This window comes from Triplophysa rosa, linkage group LG12 (assembly GCF_024868665.1).
Source record: "Triplophysa rosa linkage group LG12, Trosa_1v2, whole genome shotgun sequence".
NCBI lineage: Eukaryota > Metazoa > Chordata > Actinopteri > Cypriniformes > Nemacheilidae > Triplophysa > Triplophysa rosa.
Window position 1 is genome coordinate 5,720,773 of NC_079901.1, and position 18,120 is coordinate 5,738,892.

Genomic DNA, 18,120 nt, shown 5'->3' on the forward strand with positions numbered 1-18,120 from the left:
TATGATTTATTTCCTTCATATCCCAAACGAAATTGCCAATAATGTTGAATTTTGAGAAGGTGTAAGTTAACGATTTCAAACACAAAATTGAAAAAAGTTTAATGAGTCGCGTGAGCAAAATAATAATAAAATCAGACACAGACTGTCACACAGCAACCAACAGGCATGCGCAGTGCCAGAACTCAAACATAGTCTATCTCTCTCTCTCTCTCTCTCTCTCTCTCCTGTGCCATCGTATAATAACACTGCTCCAAAAACCATGCTCACCATAGCAACCTCAGAAGAACATACAACACTTGGTGATCAGCATCAATGGGGCTGGAAAGACCAGATCTGCATGTTATTGGATACAATGAGAAGAGCCAGAGATCTGATTAACACCTCACACCGAAGAGACGCACGACTTCATGGAGTAACTGGCCCTCAAAGGTAACTTCTGTATCCTTTCCAAAGAACTCATTTGGATAACACAGGAAATGATGTAATGATCTAATGAACTGATAATTGTGCAATGTTTGATAGCCAAATATTCAGAACTTATTACATGTGAATTACGTCACTGAAGATGTAAAAAACACATCGTATTTGCTGATGTCCCTCGACAGCAGTGTATCTTTACAGCAGTATGTTTTTAAGAGATATTATTCAACTGAAAAATGGGAGGCAGGGGCGGGAGGCGGTATTCCGCCCACAGAATCCCAAACTCCCACGACATGACAGGCTGTTCACTCCTCCAGATATCCACTGGCTCACAGCTGGGCTTGGCACAGAGACACTTAAAGAAACTGTCTTCTTTTTAAACAGATCTTGTCATTTTAACATGCGAGGGAATGTAGAGAGCACAGTTAGTGCTACAATGATGGCATGAAATGAAAAAAAACCCCTGTTTATTTCTAGATAAAGGTCATTTAAAACAAACAAGCAGGAATATTGTTATAGATATTGATTATACCTGACGTTGGAATGAAGCCCTGACCTAACAGCCTAGCAGACATTTGTGTCAAAGGTATGGTTCACCCAAAAATGAAAATTCTGTCATCATTTACTCACCTGAAATGTTTAACCTGTATGACTTTCTTTCCTTTGCAGAACACAAAAGAAGATATTTTGAAGAATGTTGTTAACAGAAAACCTTTGGTCACCATTGATTTGCATTGGTTTTGTGTCCATGCGATAGAAGTGAATGGGGACCAACAGTTTTTGGTTACAAACATTTTTCAAAATATCTTCTTTTGTGTTTTGCAGATGGAAGAAAGTCATACAGGTTTAAATGACAAGGTGAGTAAATGATGGCAGAATTTTCATTTTAAGGTGAACTACTCATACTACGAACTACGAACATACGACAAATGTTATAGTTACAAATGACATTTTTTATCTCATTGCAATTATTTTTTTGTTTATTTTTATATTACGGGCACATGTGTTGAGCTTATGTAATGTTTATTTGAACATTTGAATTTGAAATATTTGTCATGTTTTGCTCTACATCATCAAAACTCTCTCATCTGTTTGCGTTGGTTGAATTACCAAAACTGCCAGAGTTCATCAACCTCTAAAATAGTAATTGCAACCACTGTTACCATGGCGACGAAGTCTCTAGATGGAATTACATCACAAAATACAGATCAGAAGTGTGTTGGATGACATTCGGTGTAAGATCAGTGTAGCATTTTGAAACCATTGCAACAATGACTCGATACATTACGCAAGCGCTCCAATGATTTACACAAGACTGAGGATTTATTGCACATTTAACTAGATGTAGGTCAGAAAAGAGTCCAATTGAGTGATGTAGCCAAACTGGCCAAGAGACTAATAACTGCTGTAAAGTTTTATCACCCTCTAGTGGAATGGGTGTAGGTAGCCAATAATGTATTTGTGCAACTGTCCAAATCTTCCATTGCTTTAGGTTTTATTCAATGAAAAGCCATACAATCTTCAGTTTTCTGATTAGATCGTGTAACTTTTCTCCACAGATCCTGTCATGTCCAGCGCAGGCCCAGAATTGCATTGGAGGTGGTTGGAGCTTCACGACTCTGTGTCGATGGGATCTGGAGAGAGGAGGGTTCAGACTGCTACGGGGACCAGACAGTGGAGGATCCATCGGCGACCCAAACCCATATACTCAGTGTTGGATGAGCGCAGGCTGCATTATGCTGCTTGGGAGGGCTGTCTGGAGCAGGTCAAGGCCACGCTGGAACATGGAGTTCCCGCGAACTGCCAGTTAGTGACCTTCAACTTTCAATTAAAGACTATATTCTACACTTTTGTACGTTACCTCATTTTGTAGATTGAGTCTTATAGAAAAGTGTGTAAACACTATTGCACTATGGTCCTATCAAAACACATTTGCTCACATTTTTGATCTAAAGAGATCAATTATTCTCTTATAGGTTCCACAAAGATATATAGGGTCAACAAAGCAGATTCTTTTATCCTAAGCAACTTACAAGAGGAAGAAAAATAATAAAGCGATTGGTCATAGGGAGTCATTAATACGAGAATTGCAATGACAAGTTTTTGTCAAGTATTAATTTAAAATTGAACAGTTTTTTGTGAGGGATGCGACTGACCGGACTGAATTTGGAAGATAAACATTTAGAGAAATTTTTTATTCTATCAGCATTTAGAGAAAGTGAAAAAGTATTTTACATACATACAATGTTACATACATAGTGCATCTTACCTAACCTTTCTGCTAAATAAATACATGTAAATAAAAGAGGGTCATCTTTTATAGTAAGTAACATATTTTATTTCTTTATATAATCTGACATTTTTATTTTATTTTTTACTTTATTTATTAACTGTATTTTACTTACTTTTTTACTTATATTTTTTCTTTATGTTTAATATAATATTTAATCTTTTTTTCAAACACAATGCTGAAGCATTCTGTTTGTTTCATGGCAAGATAGTCTGCCCTAAATGTTTGCTATTGTTTGAGCTGGTGTTGCTATGTTGGACTGATCAGAATGTTCAAACAAATAGAAATGTTTACATATATGTTTAAATATTATGTTTGTATATGCATAAACAAATATTGTACTAAAACTGTAATATTCCAGCAGCTGGGAAGCCGGAAAAAAAACATAAAATAATATTTTTTGTAAAGTAAAATTACACGTTTTTCATGTTGCTTTACACCCAACTTGTAAATTTGCAGTCTATTTCTGTAATTTGACATTTTTACAGCATTTCACAAATACGTGAAAATTCTGTAAAATCAAACAATAGAATTCCATCGAATTACAGTTTTTTACTGTGGACTTCACATATATTCAGACTTGTTTTGCTGTGCCATTTTGTTCTTCCAGGGACCCATATGGTTGGACAGCTGTCCACCATGCCTCATTCAAAGGTCATCTCCCATTGGTCAAGTTCATCTTGCAAACGGGCCAGGTGGAGGTAAACTGCCAGGACTTCTTTAACTGCACCCCCCTGCACCGCTCCTGCAGCGGAGGAAACCCAGACACCACCGAGTTTCTCCTCCAGAAAGGTGCATCACATGAAGCAAGGTCCCGCTCCGGCCAGACGCCCCTTCATCTGGCTACAGCCAACGGACACTTGGGCACAGCTCGCGTTCTGCTCCAGCACCTGGCTTCACCAAACCCCCAGGACTTTCATAAGTGGACACCCCTGCACTGGGCGGTTTTTGGGGGCTGGGGGGATGTTGTGGAGCTCCTGCTGGATAACGGAGCAGATGTGGAGGGTGGAAGAGGTGTGGGGATGAGTCCACTGCAGCTGGCGGTGCTCGTGCGGAATGAGGCAGGGGTGAGATTGCTGCTCCACAGAGGTGCAGATGCCAATACGAGAGGACCTAATGGGCGGACAGCATTGCACCTGTGCGCCTGTTCTGGAGACAAGAAGGTTAGAGTGTGACAAATACTGAAAATGTATTACTGAGATACATTTTCATGCATATGTTCATGCAGTTTCTCAATTTTCTCTTTAAAGTGGGGTTTTCAAAAAATGGGGGTCCAAAGGGGCCTTAAGGGAGTGACAGGGGTCTGAGGAAAAGTAAAAAAACTGCTAAAAAGGTAAATTAAAAAAGCCTAATAAATATCAAATAATAAGGTTAAAATAATTACGTAAATAAATTTGATTCCAATAAAATGTTGATTATAATAATAGAATAACAGAATCATTAATTATTTATTAATAGATATATTGAATAGATTAAATTCAATTAAATTAATGTGAAAAATGAGATAAAATGTAGAAAAATTAGATACATTTCAAAACTATGTATGCTGCAGTATACCTTGCATTCGCCAAGACTATGTGAATTCAAGGTCTCTTAGTCCTTTCTGCTATACAGTATGACGCCAGTCATGCCAACTGCATGCTGTGAAACAGATGGCATTTGGGCGGGCACGAAGCGCCGAATATACCATTCCATTTCATCTTTTTTCTACTTGTCTGTCTTTTCCAAACCGTGATTCCTCCTCATAGATCCTCCAGCATTTGTTAAAAGGAGGGGCCAAGCTTGACATCAGGGATGGAGACGTCGCTTCTCCGCTGCACCTGGCTGCCCGCAGCGGCTCTAGGACTGTGGTGCACCTGTTGATTCTGAATGGCGCAGGACTTGAAGACAGGGACAACCTCAAAATGACACCACTGCATTACACAACGCTCAGGGACAATGCGGAGGCTGCCAAGCTCTTACTGCACTACGGGGCGGATGTGAATGCTAGAGAGAGGCTGGGGCAGACGCCCTTGCACCTGGCCTCTGAGAGAGGTCACTTAAAGGTGTAATTCTTCTCACTACAGGAGAGTAAACGTTTGTTTGCACCTTCCTGCAAGTCTGTAATTACGAGTCTGTACTTGTGATTCAATCCACAGGTACTCAAGGTTTTGCTAGACAAAGGTGCCGATCCCTTTGTAAGGAGCAGCTGGAGAGAGACAGCAGAGGATGTTGCAAGGACACACAATCAGCCGTGTATTCTTCAGCTCCTTCAGCAACACCAGATGATGCGGAGGAGGGATCAAGACTCCAAAGAGAAAGAATGAAAAAGAATGTGTTACATTTATAACATTATTGGTATGCTTGACTCTTTGTATCTGTTATATCTGCTTCAAAACATTTGCCATGGCAACCTTTATTTCTGCACAAATACAGTCATGACTCATGCTGTACAACTTTAATATATGTAATTTATAGGGAAACTTACGATTTTTTAAACAGTGATGGCTAATACCAAGTTTTAGTTTAACAGCAGAAAACTGTAGTGCCTATGATATTTCAACAGAAAGTGTGGAGACATTGGTAAGGTTTTGTTAATGTCAATATGAGAATACATTTCAACATTTAGACTCTTGACTGGTACTTGTACAGTATATTGCTGTGACAACACCTAGTGTTTCTAACCGGGGGGTGGGGGGGGGGTCTTAGGGGGCATCAGGATAACCTGAAATGATTTTTAAAAAGCATTATAATTATCTAAAACATCAAACTATTTCTTAGTGTTTGGTTGTTTTCGTAACAAATATACATATTTCTAACTGTCCCAAGGTCTAGAATATTTTATTGAGTACAAACTGTGCAGAGGGTCTTCAAATATTGTTGTGGACAATAGCAGGCCTTGAAGTAAAAATGGTTGGGATCTACTGATCTATATTGTATCTCTTCTAGTTGTCACAAAGCTTCGAATTCTTTTTGAATCATTTGTTATGAACCACTGCTTCTGAGCAAACAGAAAACAAACAGGAAAACGCTAAACAATTGCTGATAAATATATTGCAAGTTACACGCCTTGGCCGGACAGATGTCACCAGCGTGCGGCGTCTTTTTAAAAAAGATTTAAAAAGGATTCGAATCATTACAAACGATTCACTTTACATGCCGACTGTACTAAAATGTCCCAGCGGATTGATATGTACGAGGCACTAGGCTCCTTTGAGATGGCCAAATTCTGCGCAGAACCGATCACCGGTGATCAGCGCGAGATGCATGCCGGTAAGAAATGTGTCCGAGTTACGTCCGCATTGCTCTGATGTCATGCTGACGTGTGTCAAAAAACTCTCGCGACGGCCAGGCGGCTGTATCGGATTCTTCAGTCGGGCGCAGTTGCTCTCCACCGACTGCGCTGATGAAAAGCATGATAGGAAACAATAACTTGCTTGACGACACAGCTTAAATGCTCATTGGGCGAGAATGTCAGCTGATATCTTTTTTCTTAAGCGCTCTATTAATAAGTCCATTAACTGAAGTAGGTTTTGAGATTTTATGTGGAAAAAACACACCAAGGTGAAATATATAGTCCTCATGCACCTTGATGTAAAAGCAGTGGCAATTCAATTGCATAGATTTCATCTGCGATAAAAAGCGCTTTTTTATTAAAGTATAACAAAAACATTACAAAACAAGATGGTTTACATTAAAAAACAGACGAGAAAAAAATAATAAAAGATAATACAAACAAAGATAAGACAAAAAAGAAAGAAAAAAAATCAAAATGTCCAATCCATCCATATTAATAAATTCAAAACAAGAAATATAATTTATATTATCGAATAAGTCTAACAATTTTTTTATTTTTTCAAAATAATTCTTAAATACTACAAACAATTAATAAATTACATTTGGGAATTAAATTCTTAGCTAACAAAAGTTATTAATATTAAAAAAAAAGTTGGACCTCCTTTTTCACAGTTTCCATATTACATTTTTTATAAACGACATGTAAATTCACAACGTTTTACTCATTTAACCACAATTATTGCACTTTGTCCAGGAATTATAGGGAAAAATAGGGTCTGTGTTTTCTGGAAATGAGTTACAGAATTTACGCAATACAATACACAATAGAATTTACACAGAATTTACACAATATAGGAACTCCCCAGAAGGATAAATATCACATACAATTTTGAAATGTATTTTTTTTGGGGGGGGATAAACTGTAAACTTGAAATAGGAGGTTCTAAGTTTAAGCATTCGTTTGTCAAAGAACATGTCTAAATTATTTCGTTCAGCCTTGACATGGTTGAGAGTTTGTCTAATATACGATTTAGAACATTTCTCACTTTTAAACTCAGTTGGCCCAAGAAAAATGCGATAAAAAACGTGAACGCGATCTATTCCATTGCTGCCGTTTCCAGTCGACTCGACAGCGCGATTTGGGAAGTGTCCGTCTTGCCTGCGTTGTTTTCACTCCTCCCCTTACTGCAGCCGCCTCTCGTCTTCTTTTCAGGCCAGGCAAGGTGCATCTCAAACAAACCTACTGTTTTCAATTCTGGTCATTGACGTCAGACTTCTCGTAAAATTACATGTCATTAGTACATCATGAAATAGACACAAACGTATGTAAAATCCAATTAGAATACCCGTAAACTCTTACGGAACGTATCTATTCTTAAAATAGGCTACATCTTAAATATGATAACAATGCATGAACTGACTCTTTCATAATTACATGAACTTGACTCAACGACCACATTATCTATTATCCTGAAAATGTGTTAGGAGTGATACCGTGGAGCTTATTATGTATTTATTTATATCATACAATAAGTTAAATATGTTAAACGCACAAAAATATATGCGGCTCTACATTAGGTTTAACTGCTGCGGATGAATACAAAACATGTTCGTCAAACAGACGGGTTTGCGTCACAGTAACGTTCCTTCGTATAAAAACAAACTTGAAACTGTCACTTTAATGAGGTGAGTAGACAAAATCCGTCGGTAGGAGGCACACCACGGTCTCCAAAAAATAAACGTTATAGTTATAACAGTGTTTCTTAGCCTCTTGGTTATTGTTCTTTTCGCTACTACCTCAGTGTAACTAGTAGGATGACTAAAGTGTACAATTAAATTATCATCGTTTTGCTTTGCTTTGTTGTATGGCTCTGGAACGTACACTAAATCTATATTGGTCACACTTCTCTACGATTGGTCATATTTTGTCATCGTTGAAAATAGTAACAGTTTTGGGTAAGCAATTGGCTCATTTCGTGTCACATGACCTATCTCTGCACCAATCAGCGATCAGACTCTCCTACTCGATAAACGTCTGTGTGCTGAGCTGTTGTCCGCTCTAGTTCTAGGCTTACTTCTAAGTACCGAGTCTAGAACATCCTTGACAGGCACCGATGACGGCGATTATGGAGGCATCTATGGCCACCGGTCCTGCCACAAACGCGCCCGCTAATAGCGAGGGCATATTAATAGGCGATAAAGTGTATTCCGAAGTCATCCTCACCATAGACAATTCTTTAATCCCAGAGGAAAAACTCTCGTCGACCCTGTCTATGCAGGATGGCCTAGACCTGGAAACCGAGACCTACCTGCGGATCCTGGGCTGCGAGCTAATCCAGTCCGCCGGTATCCTGCTACGACTGCCGCAGGTAAATGTAGCCACCGTTCAGATGAACGACGACCATGAAATTACTTTAATAAATTGCCGCCATAACGTTGACAGGTCGATTTAGTTAAATCAGCGGTGTGGTTGTTATGTAACGTCTGACAAATTAAGTTATAATAACCCAACAAAATCAATCCGAGTTAATCTTGGTTAAGGTCATTTACTGTACATAAATTAGATGTCAGTGTTGGTCATAAAGTATGCAATTACAGCCAAATAACAGTGGGTTTTACGTAGTTCGTTATCGGCGACAGACCGCCTAGACAAAAACAAAATGGCGGCCGTTGATTTTCAACTCAAAACAGGAACGTTTATGGCAAATTTCCTTTAATCGCTTTTCTTTATTACAGGTTGCCATGGCGACAGGTCAAGTTCTTTTTCATCGCTTCTTCTACTCAAAGTCCTTCGTGAAACACAGTTTTGAGGTAAGACACCAACTTAAACCACATGTAAGCAATGCGGATGGCAGCCATGTTGTTTGGGCAACTGGCAGTGCATTGAGACTAACCCAAACATGTCGTGTCGCTCTGTATGAATTATTTGTATGTGTACTAGTGAGCTACCTAACTGGACGGTATTTTTGCTACATTATATGCATGTTAAAGCGCCTAAAATTCTGTCTGGTTATGATGTTACGATAGCAAATAAGGTACACCCACAATTAAGCCGTAATGGTAACATATGATTAAATAATAGTAAAAATAATTAAAATATGTACTTGAGCAGGCTTTATTGTGATAGAAAAGGCCCAAACAGGCTGATTAAAAAAAAAGTTGTCTATAAACTAATGTATGAGACTTGCTTTCATGGGTGTTTTGACAGCTCTTCTTGCCTTTTGCCCCTCTCACTAGATTGTCGCCATGTCCTGTGTTAACCTGGCCTCAAAGATCGAAGAAGCCCCTCGGCGGATACGAGACGTCATCAACGTCTTTCATCATTTAAGGCAGCTCCGAGGCAAAAAGTAAGCATGGCTCATTCTCACAGTGCTTCTCTGTTTGTTACCTGTGCAAGCAACCTACCACCTTAACAGATCTGATTATTTTTTAACAACGTTTGACGTCATCATTTCAAATTGTAAATGATTCAGGTATCCTTAAAGATATTAACTGTGAGTTGTCTTGTGCACTTCTGCTTGTTGTGGATACAATGTCTTCATTTGAGTGCCCTTTTGTTTGCTTTATGTATTCTAAACCATTTTAAAGCTTTTCAGTTTCTTCATCAGTCATAAATTGGTAGTAACCGCAGGATATAGTCTTCTGAATACCTGCGCGAGTAATATGCCTTCAAACAGCTCGAAAACGTAACCTTGATCGGTTACAAAACAATCGGGTTATATTGTCAGAGTTATTGGCTAGTCTAAATTTGACTTAGTCTACAACCTAAATGAAAGAGGATAACAAGGAAAACTTGTTCATTTAAAACCAAGGCCACGGTATTAACTTGAATTCTTTTTTCCCTTGCAACCAACTAACAGCGACCAGCTACATTTACCAATGCCTGGGTGATGTGGAATGGTACGTAGAGATGAAGCAGTCGGCATGGCAACAGTGAGCGAGGTGTCGCTTCCCCCCCTCCCCCGGGAGAAGCCAGTGGTCTGAAAGCGGTCACTGGGAAATCGGGGATCGACAGGTTGGCCGCTGGTCCGAAGCGTCTGGGTGACTCCTGTATCTCAGTTTAAGCTTATTGTCTCTGCCGGCACAGGTGATGATGCAAGTTTTTATTTTATCAAGAAAGACACCTCACCCCACACGTCATGGCTGCCACAGAAATATCACACGTTGCACACCCAAGACCAATGTTAAGGGTTTGTTCACATGAAAGGGCCTGTTAGCGGTTACACACGGAGCATATGCTGTATTTAGGGTAGCCTTTTAAGATCTAAGTTACTTAAACTAGTCGTTTCACACTCTTTTATTCAATTCACAAATAAATGTTAAGACGGTGGTTTTAGATCTTATATGTTTTGAAGCATTATTGGTATCCACATGTTAGATCATGTTTGTCGCTGTTTATATTCAGCTTTAACCAGACAGTACTAACCATGTTGTTTAATATAGACATAATCGGTTGTTTTATTAAACTTTAGATGTTATTTTGATGTTTTTCTAAATATTTTTGTGGACATTGCAGTGTTAATGAAATTGTTTAGGTGATTGTTTGTTTCCTAAAATATAAACAGATTCCATTTGCTATTGTCTTAAAGGCGGGGTAACCGATTTCCAAATTACGCTTTAGACAACTGAGTCGGGCCGAGTACCAAAACAACCTTGTAGCCAATCAGCAGTAAGGTGCACAGGATGGACATTAGCTGAGCCGAGCGCTGACGAAAGAGACAGATGGGGGTAGGGGTGTGTTTGTTTTGGTGATTTGAGCATCAACAATGGCTAAGAGAATTCGGACACCCCACCTTTAAGTTATATTTTCATAGCAATAGTGTGTTGAAAAGTAGACAGTTTGGTCTTTTATGTCCCTTAACTTAAGCGTATGATTTTTGAACAATAAATGTTTGGAAAATTGTTTCATGGTGGTAATATTTGTAGCAGGAGTATAAGTTAGTCAGATTTGTTTCTGATTGAGCAATGTTTTCTAGGCATTCTTGTTTTCGGATATCAGTTTTTCTGTTGTTCTTGAGATGAAGGCGTTTAGAGACGTTAGCATTGTTACCTTTGAAGCACATCAATAAACATGTTTGTGTTTTGGGGTAATTATAGTTGGAACATGATTCAGCACAGTTAGTACGTCATGAGCTTATTCTGTAAACAGTGTCGACAAGATCTCATGTCGTCTCTTTGTTTACTAGGCCACAATAATAGAAACGAGTGTCCCGACACTAAAATAAAAGCTTTGAAAAGTACTTGCCGCAATGGTGTGACCAGTCAGATCTTCATCAGGCAGCATTTGTCAGAGAGGAATTCTCCACAGTTTTGTCATTTTGTGTTTTCCAGTGCCTTTTGTGTTTTCCAGTGCCTTTTGTCTTTAGAATTGATCTGGTTAGTTCATTTTGATGTTGGTTCTTCTGGTGTGTTTCTTGCAAAAACATCTTTCTTTTCTGTTGAAGCTATGATGTGGTGAGGTGCAGTTTTTTTCGTCACTTGTGGCAGAGCTAAAAGTCTTACACTGAAGTTACAGGAGTCTACAAAAACTGGACCTGTTGCCTTTAGTTGGTTGAAGGGAAAAATCAATGATTTGAATTGTAAATAAAGCAGACACAAGGCACTTTCATTGTCTTGAGAAGTTTTTGGGTCGGGGGAAACCATTTTCTTTTCGTTCCTTCACAAATCAGGACTCCGAGCCCATTGATACTTGATCAGAACTACATAAACACCAAAAACCAGGTGATCAAAGCTGAACGCCGCATACTGAAGGAACTTGGCTTCTGCGTACACGTCAAACATCCACACAAGGTACGTTCGCACTTCACATTTAAAGGTTGTGCTGTTTTTTGAAGAGATTGGTCAGCCTGACATGCAGTTTTCTGTCTACCAGATTATAGTCATGTACTTACAAGTCCTTGAATGTGAGAAGAACCAAACGCTGGTCCAGACAGCCTGGTGAGTAGACGGGCGTTTTGCATTTGGAGTCTAGACCAGTAAAGAACCCTCTGCCTCTTATGTAACGTTCCTGTCCCTTTATCTGATGGATGGATTTATTCTTGGCATATGCGTGTTTGTGTGTATCAGCTGTTTTAAATCTCTTGTTCATGGCTGTGATTTTCTTAAAGCAAATGGAGAGCTTGGTTTAACTCTGTCCTTTCTCTCTACTCTTTGATTAAAGGGTAGTCCAAGATGGTAAGTGTCATAAAGAACCTCTGAACTCTGCTCCTCCAACCACATGACCTCAGGAATCTCCCCCCATTGGCTGCCCTTCTCGAGACAGCCAATCCAGTGAGAGCTCTCTGCCCGAGAATCACTGAGGGGGGCCTTTCCCAGCTGCCAGCAGCATCTTGTTTTCTTGGGGGTTGTCCAAAAGGATTTGTATTTTTGGTTTTGCTTTGTCTCAAGTTTTATCTCCTCTTTTTTTTTCTTTTAAGTTTGGTTTCACCGTTCTAAGGTTGTTTTAAAGCCTGAGTATTTGCACTTCATTGATTTATCTCTAACACCTAGATTTAATTAGATAAACATAGATTCTTTCTATTTTTTTATTATAAGTGCTGAGGTATGGATTTAATGTAGGAGATGAATAATTCTTAAAAATATGATGGTTTGAGCAGTCCTACAGGGACTTTCTCCTGCTCAGTCTATGACTTTCACATGAATTGAATGTTACAAAGACCCCATGAAATTAAAAAGCGTTTGCCATGAATCTATGTGTATGAAAGTTATCCAAACAAACTTTTAGCCAGTCTTTTCTTCCTACAAGATAAATCAAATATTGATGTGTCATCTTTTTGGTAAGGGCGTATCCATTTTTTGTCCAGTTAAACGTTCTTTAGAATGAGAATGCCCCGCCCAAATATTCAGGTCATGACATAGCCAAACATAGCCCACATACTTTAAATAGTATGTACACTGTCAATGTATTTTGTATGCAATGGAGTGCACTCAAAATAACTTATAAATAATAATAAAAAATTGCAAGTGCATTAACATAGGAAAGGAAACCACTGGTCTTGATATTTCATGGGGTCTTAGAGCTGCAGTATACATCACTAGTAGTATCTAGGGTGTTTGTATTCTTGTGCAGTACATAATGTAGTCTTTGCTTCATTTGTGATGATGACGACAAGCAGAGGTTTGGGTCCACATCTGTCTGTCTGTTTGCTTTTCTCAGAGAGCATTTACATCCCATATCTGGCTGTCACAGCGAAGTCAAAGATTTTTGTCTGCCCGCAAGTCTAGCCGACTAGTCTAATACTGCAGGAAATCTGTGTTTGTTCATTCTCCGGACAGCTGCTCTTTAAATGGCTTCGGTCCCACTTTGACTGGTCACCATGCGCCTCGCATGCCATTCTGTGTCATGAGTTGCATGCAGTCATCTGTGCTACCTTCCCGCTGCCTTCAGAATTCAGATTCCAGTTTGTTTCCATTTTACACCCTCACGTGCTTCATGATGGAAAGTTTAACGTTATTTTTAGGCGCTACTGGTTTCCTAGCCTTAAGTAAAAATGAATTTCGTTGCAGTGAATTGTGGCATTTTTTGCATGCACTCAAGGACAGTCTGTTCAGTACTTGACAAACCTCCCCGTCCTTCACCTCACAAGCTTGTCTATGTGCACAGGTGTGCACTGTACGTGTGCCTGTCCACATCGCATGCACGCTTAACTCTGGTATAGAACGACAGAGGTACATGAGACACAGAGAGGAAAAGGGCAAAGTTAAACTCAAGCCTCCATGTATTTGGTCTTTCTGCATCATATGAGAAGCCTCGTACATTAAATGGAGGTTGCAGATAAAGATCAAGCCACTTGGGCAGATTGCAATGTTGTGGTTCAACTTTTGTGTTGCAGGGACTACATGAACGACAGCCTTCGCACCAATGTGTTTGTGAGATTTCAAGCCGAGACCATCGCCTGTGCCTGCATTTTCCTCGCTGCTCGAGTGCTGCAGGTACAAGTTCATTGTCTGCTCTTTATGGTCTCCACCTGTCTTTTCTTTTGAAAGTAAAAAAAAAAAAGTGAGTGATGTAATGTGAGGCCAAGTATGGTGTTCCATACTCGTAAATTGTGCTCTGCATTTAACCCATCCAAGTGCACACACACACCCAGAGCAGTGAGCTTTTGTGATGTTTTTACAAATTTTCTAACACGATTCCTCTCTTTCAGATACCGCTACCAACACGGCCACACTGGTATTTGCTGTTTGGTGCTACGGAGGAGGAGATCAAAGATATCTGTATAACCACTCTGAAACTCTACACCAGAAAGAAGGTTAGACCTGTTTCACGTCACCCCCCCAGAGCCGTTGAGAGGGAGAGAGTCACGACAACGGAAGTTCAAACATTTTGCGTGTCACGTGATTCATGGAGCCTTCAGATAGTTCCAGGAAGGTTTTCTCTTTAAATGCTTTAGTTCTTTCTTTTTTTTTATTTGTTAATTGAATTGCGTCTTTAAATGTTTTAAAGGTTTGTCACAACTGGTCTGTTTTGCTGCAGCTCCATGCATTACTAGTAACTTACGTGAACTATTGAGAGGCTCCATGAACCGCCTTTGCTGTAAAAAAAAAACTGTTCCATTGGAGTCAACGGGTTGACGCAACTCTCTCAATGGCTCTGGTCACTCCCTTCTTAGTTTTATTAGTGGTGTTTGTTCAAGTGAGCATCACTATTACTGCTGCTCATTTATTGTGGCCTTTGACATGTAACTGCACCTGTTTGAATAGCAGGTCATTTCTTCTGTTTTATTCAACTGTTGTGTTTTAGCCAAATTATGAATTGCTGGAGAAGGAGGTGGACAAGCGGAAGGTGGTACTGCAAGAAGCCAAGCTAAAGGCCAAAGGGCTGAATCCTGATGGTACTCCTGCTCTCACACTTGGTGGATTCTCTCCTGGATCCAAACCATGTATGTTGTCTTTTTATGACCCTTTTTATTATAGCTTTTTAAGATTTATTTCTACGTTTGCACAAGAATGATGAAGTAGAAAACGGAAACGTACACATGACGATGTTGTCAAAACGATCCATGTTTACACAATTTCACGAAAACATGTTAAAACCAGTGGATGGCGATGTCACTTTGTAAAGAAACACTACACACCTCCGCACATGCACGAATCCAGGTTTAGCCCAAAAGTGCTTTTGAATACCCTTTGTCGGCTTATATGTGTGTTTAAAGTCTGGTGAATATAAAATAATGTGTTTCCGTTGATCGTAGTGTTGCAGTAAATCTACTTTTTGCTGAAGAAACATTAAGAAGTATGTTGCATAGCACAAACACAGTCCTGTAGGCCACCATTATTGTATAGAGTAAATTTGCTTATGCCTATAGAATGAACACTTAAATACACTTGGACATGATGTCACTGATTTCACAGTTTTGCTGTTTCACATATTACCTGGATAAAACATTAGTTTGGACTGCCGAAATGCACAAAATTTCTGTTTCTAATTGAAAACGTTCTCTTATAAACGACCCCTAAATCACCATCTTCATTTAGCGTTGCATTTAAAACTCAACCTACATGTCAGAAGATAAAGATGGCTCTTAAGAAGCCCTTCGAGCTAAAAATAAACATTTGATTCTTCCTGTCAGGTTCACCTAATGTAACAAAAGCAGATGAGACATCTCCAAACCCTCAGACGCTTAAGGTTGTGAAGAAGGAAACAGAAGATCGACCTCGGGGCTCCAAGAGCCCACACAACGGGTGAGTTTTTCACACCTAAAAACAGTTTCAGTTTCGTTTAATTTAAGTACACTTAGTGATCATCCTTGTCCTTTACTCAGACTCAGGAAGGACAATAAATTAGGCCGGAACAGCCGGAGTGCGACTCGTTCCAGATCGAGATCCAGGTCCAGATCACGCTCTCCCAGACGGCAGTAAGTGTCCTGGATCACTCTGCTTTGCTCATCTCTGATTGGTCGAGTTTGTTAAGCGAGTTATCTGTATTAAATTGCTCTCTTTCTTCAGTTACAATAACAGACGCAGCCACTCGGGCACCTACAGCTCACGTTCCCGAAGTCGCTCTCACAGCCGCAGTGCATCTCCACGGCGACACGCCAACCACGGCCCTCCATCTCCACTCCTGCCACACTTGAAATCAAAGCAGCGCTCGGACGACTTGCATTCACACAGCAGGCACGGGCACAAGAGGAAACGCTCTCGCAGCCGCTCACGCTCCGTCAGCAAACCCCGCGATAGGGACAGAGAGCGGGAGAGAGATAGGGAGCGGGACAGAGGATCCTCCGATCTGGCGAAAAAGCACAAGCACGAACGCAGCGGGCATCACCGCGAACGGCGAGATCGCTCACGCTCGTACGAACGCTCTCACAAAAGCAAGCACCACAGCAGCAGCCATTCAAGCCACAGTCGACACAGGCGCTGAGAACACTTTCCTCCGTCAGGTTATTTCTGCGAGACTGCGGATGTATTTGTCCGATTCAAGCGGCCGGTTATGGCTGCTGCTTGTTTGTTTGACTTATTTTGCTGTTTTAGTTTTAAATGTTAAGAAGTTATGAAACTACATATTTACAGTGTAAAGAGGAGTTAAACGTTGAAGTAAAATGAGAAATGCTTTGATTTATAAAAGCAACCTTTTTCAGAAGGTGGGAGAATCACTAGTTACACAAAAAATGGAAAATGTTTTCAGGAAAGAGGACAACTTTTGCACATCTATAGGAATAATTAAGATGCTCTACTGGTGAATGAAAATCTTTTTTCCCAGGGAAACCAATTTTCATATTTTTTTTTACAGTTGGATGCAGACATTTTTTGGATCATGGTGACTGTTTCACTGTTTCTTAGTCTGCACGTCTTCATGTCTGATTTTTACTCAATAAAAGGTGACTTATTCCTACTCTCAATTGTTGTTCACATGGTTGAGAATCGTTGCTGTTGATATCAGCGAGGAAAAATCCTAATGCAGAAATGGCAGCAGCAGTCAATATGGGTAATGTAGTAGACCAAAGCTAACCATGTTTTTTGAATCATCATCAAAAACACTTATCACAGAAATGCAGGGATGCAAACTGACATTTTTGGTTATTAAACGTCAGTGTCGGTCGTCAATCAGATTTTGATGTTGAATCGTCGTTCACTATTTTGTCGGTACATCAAAAGGTTTACGTCGAGAAGTAAAATATTGATTCAACAAAGAAATGGGTTATCAACACGACGCATCTGGCCGGAATCATAACCTTATTTGGAAACTTGGTGGGAGGTGCCTAGGGATGTTCGGTTCCGGGTTTTTTGGAGTCGACTCCGATTCTCAACTCCCAAATTTGGAGTCGATGGAATCAAATGATGCGTTTAAAAACACCGTGTAGCTATGTGTGCCGTGCGAGCAGTGGCGGAGCCAGAGGGGGTCCAAGGTAGAACTGAACACCCCTGACATCCAATTGGCCACCCCAAAATTTGATTCGCTACTTATGTTGATTGACATCTGATTTCACCTCTCGTTGAACAACGCTTTTATTTTGACGTTCGGGGCCCATGCTTTCACGTGACGTCACCTCACACGAAATTCAAGCGAGTCTAGGTGAGGGAACGGAAAAAAGTTGTGCGATGGATTGTACAGGCGCGAAATCTGAGATTTATTTTTAAAGACTGACGAAAGAGAGAAAAGAAGCAAATGGACCGCTGCAATTTGCTAAACAAATGGAATATTCAAAAGGACCCGCTTGCTTGCTAGCCATTTCAAGTCCGACCCAGCCAGGGACGTTTTTTTTTGTTGAACCATACCATTATAGTGTGGTCTACCTACTTTCTAACGTTACAGGTTTAAATGTTGCGTAAATGTAAAGTTTTCCCATCGTTTTCTAACCTTAGATAAATACAAACAGTGTTGGGAGAGATCCTCCATTTCTTTTAACATTTTAAGCCGGTTTACTTCATACAAACTTTAGAAGGAAGAAATAAGTTTCCCTCTTTAGCCTTGGCTTTAGGATTCCTAAACAACTTTTCATTGTGTAAGTTTATGTTAGGCTCCATTAACAGATAGTAAATCTTTTCCCAACGTAACATACATTGTTTACATCAGGGTTGGAAATTAACAGAGGCTTTGGAAAAAAAATGACAACAAGGTGAACAAATCTGCTCTCCAAGTTCAAGACAAAAGAGGAAAAATAGTCCATGCCTAATAAAAACTAGCTATGACA

At 39.9% G+C, this 18,120-nt stretch overlaps 2 protein-coding genes across 3 annotated transcripts; both read left to right on the plus strand.

Moving 5' to 3' along the window:
• Window positions 1–228: 228 nt before the first annotated feature.
• On the plus strand, window positions 229–6,421 carry ankrd67 (ankyrin repeat domain 67). 2 transcript variants are annotated; one of them, XM_057347883.1, is made up of 6 exons: window positions 229–429; window positions 1,246–1,278; window positions 1,980–2,226; window positions 3,321–3,873; window positions 4,459–4,755; window positions 4,849–6,421. In XM_057347883.1, the coding sequence occupies exons 3-6, from the start codon at window positions 1,988–1,990 to the stop codon at window positions 5,014–5,016; spliced, it is 1,257 nt and encodes a 418-aa protein (XP_057203866.1). In that variant the 5' UTR covers window positions 229–429; window positions 1,246–1,278; window positions 1,980–1,987; the 3' UTR covers window positions 5,017–6,421. The 2 variants fall into 2 exon arrangements, with proteins under 2 accessions (XP_057203866.1, XP_057203865.1); XM_057347882.1 differs by lacking the exon at window positions 1,246–1,278 and having other exon boundaries at window positions 230–429; window positions 4,849–6,418.
• Window positions 6,422–8,054: 1,633 nt separating this feature from the next.
• ccnl1a (cyclin L1a) lies at window positions 8,055–16,820 on the plus strand. The gene is made up of 11 exons (XM_057347881.1): window positions 8,055–8,355; window positions 8,723–8,797; window positions 9,224–9,333; window positions 11,656–11,776; window positions 11,859–11,923; window positions 13,819–13,918; window positions 14,134–14,238; window positions 14,730–14,868; window positions 15,559–15,670; window positions 15,751–15,843; window positions 15,935–16,820. Exons 1-11 carry the CDS (start codon window positions 8,101–8,103, stop codon window positions 16,347–16,349), a joined length of 1,590 nt encoding a protein of 529 aa, XP_057203864.1. The 5' UTR covers window positions 8,055–8,100; the 3' UTR covers window positions 16,350–16,820.
• The last annotated feature ends 1,300 nt before the right edge of the window (window positions 16,821–18,120 follow it).

Excerpts from the sequence above, each read along its gene's own strand:
- ankrd67 (XM_057347883.1), top strand. The coding sequence starts at position 1,988 with ATGTCCAGCGCAGGCCCAGAATTGCATTGGAGGTGGTTGGAGCTTCAC. Across the intron at positions 2,227-3,320 it reads GGAGTTCCCGCGAACTGCCA|GGACCCATATGGTTGGACAG; the intron begins GTTAGTGACCTT and ends TTGTTCTTCCAG. Across the intron at positions 3,874-4,458 it reads CCTGTTCTGGAGACAAGAAG|ATCCTCCAGCATTTGTTAAA; the intron begins GTTAGAGTGTGA and ends TCCTCCTCATAG.
- ccnl1a (XM_057347881.1), top strand. The coding sequence starts at position 8,101 with ATGACGGCGATTATGGAGGCATCTATGGCCACCGGTCCTGCCACAAAC. Across the intron at positions 9,334-11,655 it reads AGGCAGCTCCGAGGCAAAAA|GACTCCGAGCCCATTGATAC; the intron begins GTAAGCATGGCT and ends TTCACAAATCAG. Across the intron at positions 14,869-15,558 it reads CTCTCCTGGATCCAAACCAT|GTTCACCTAATGTAACAAAA; the intron begins GTATGTTGTCTT and ends TCTTCCTGTCAG.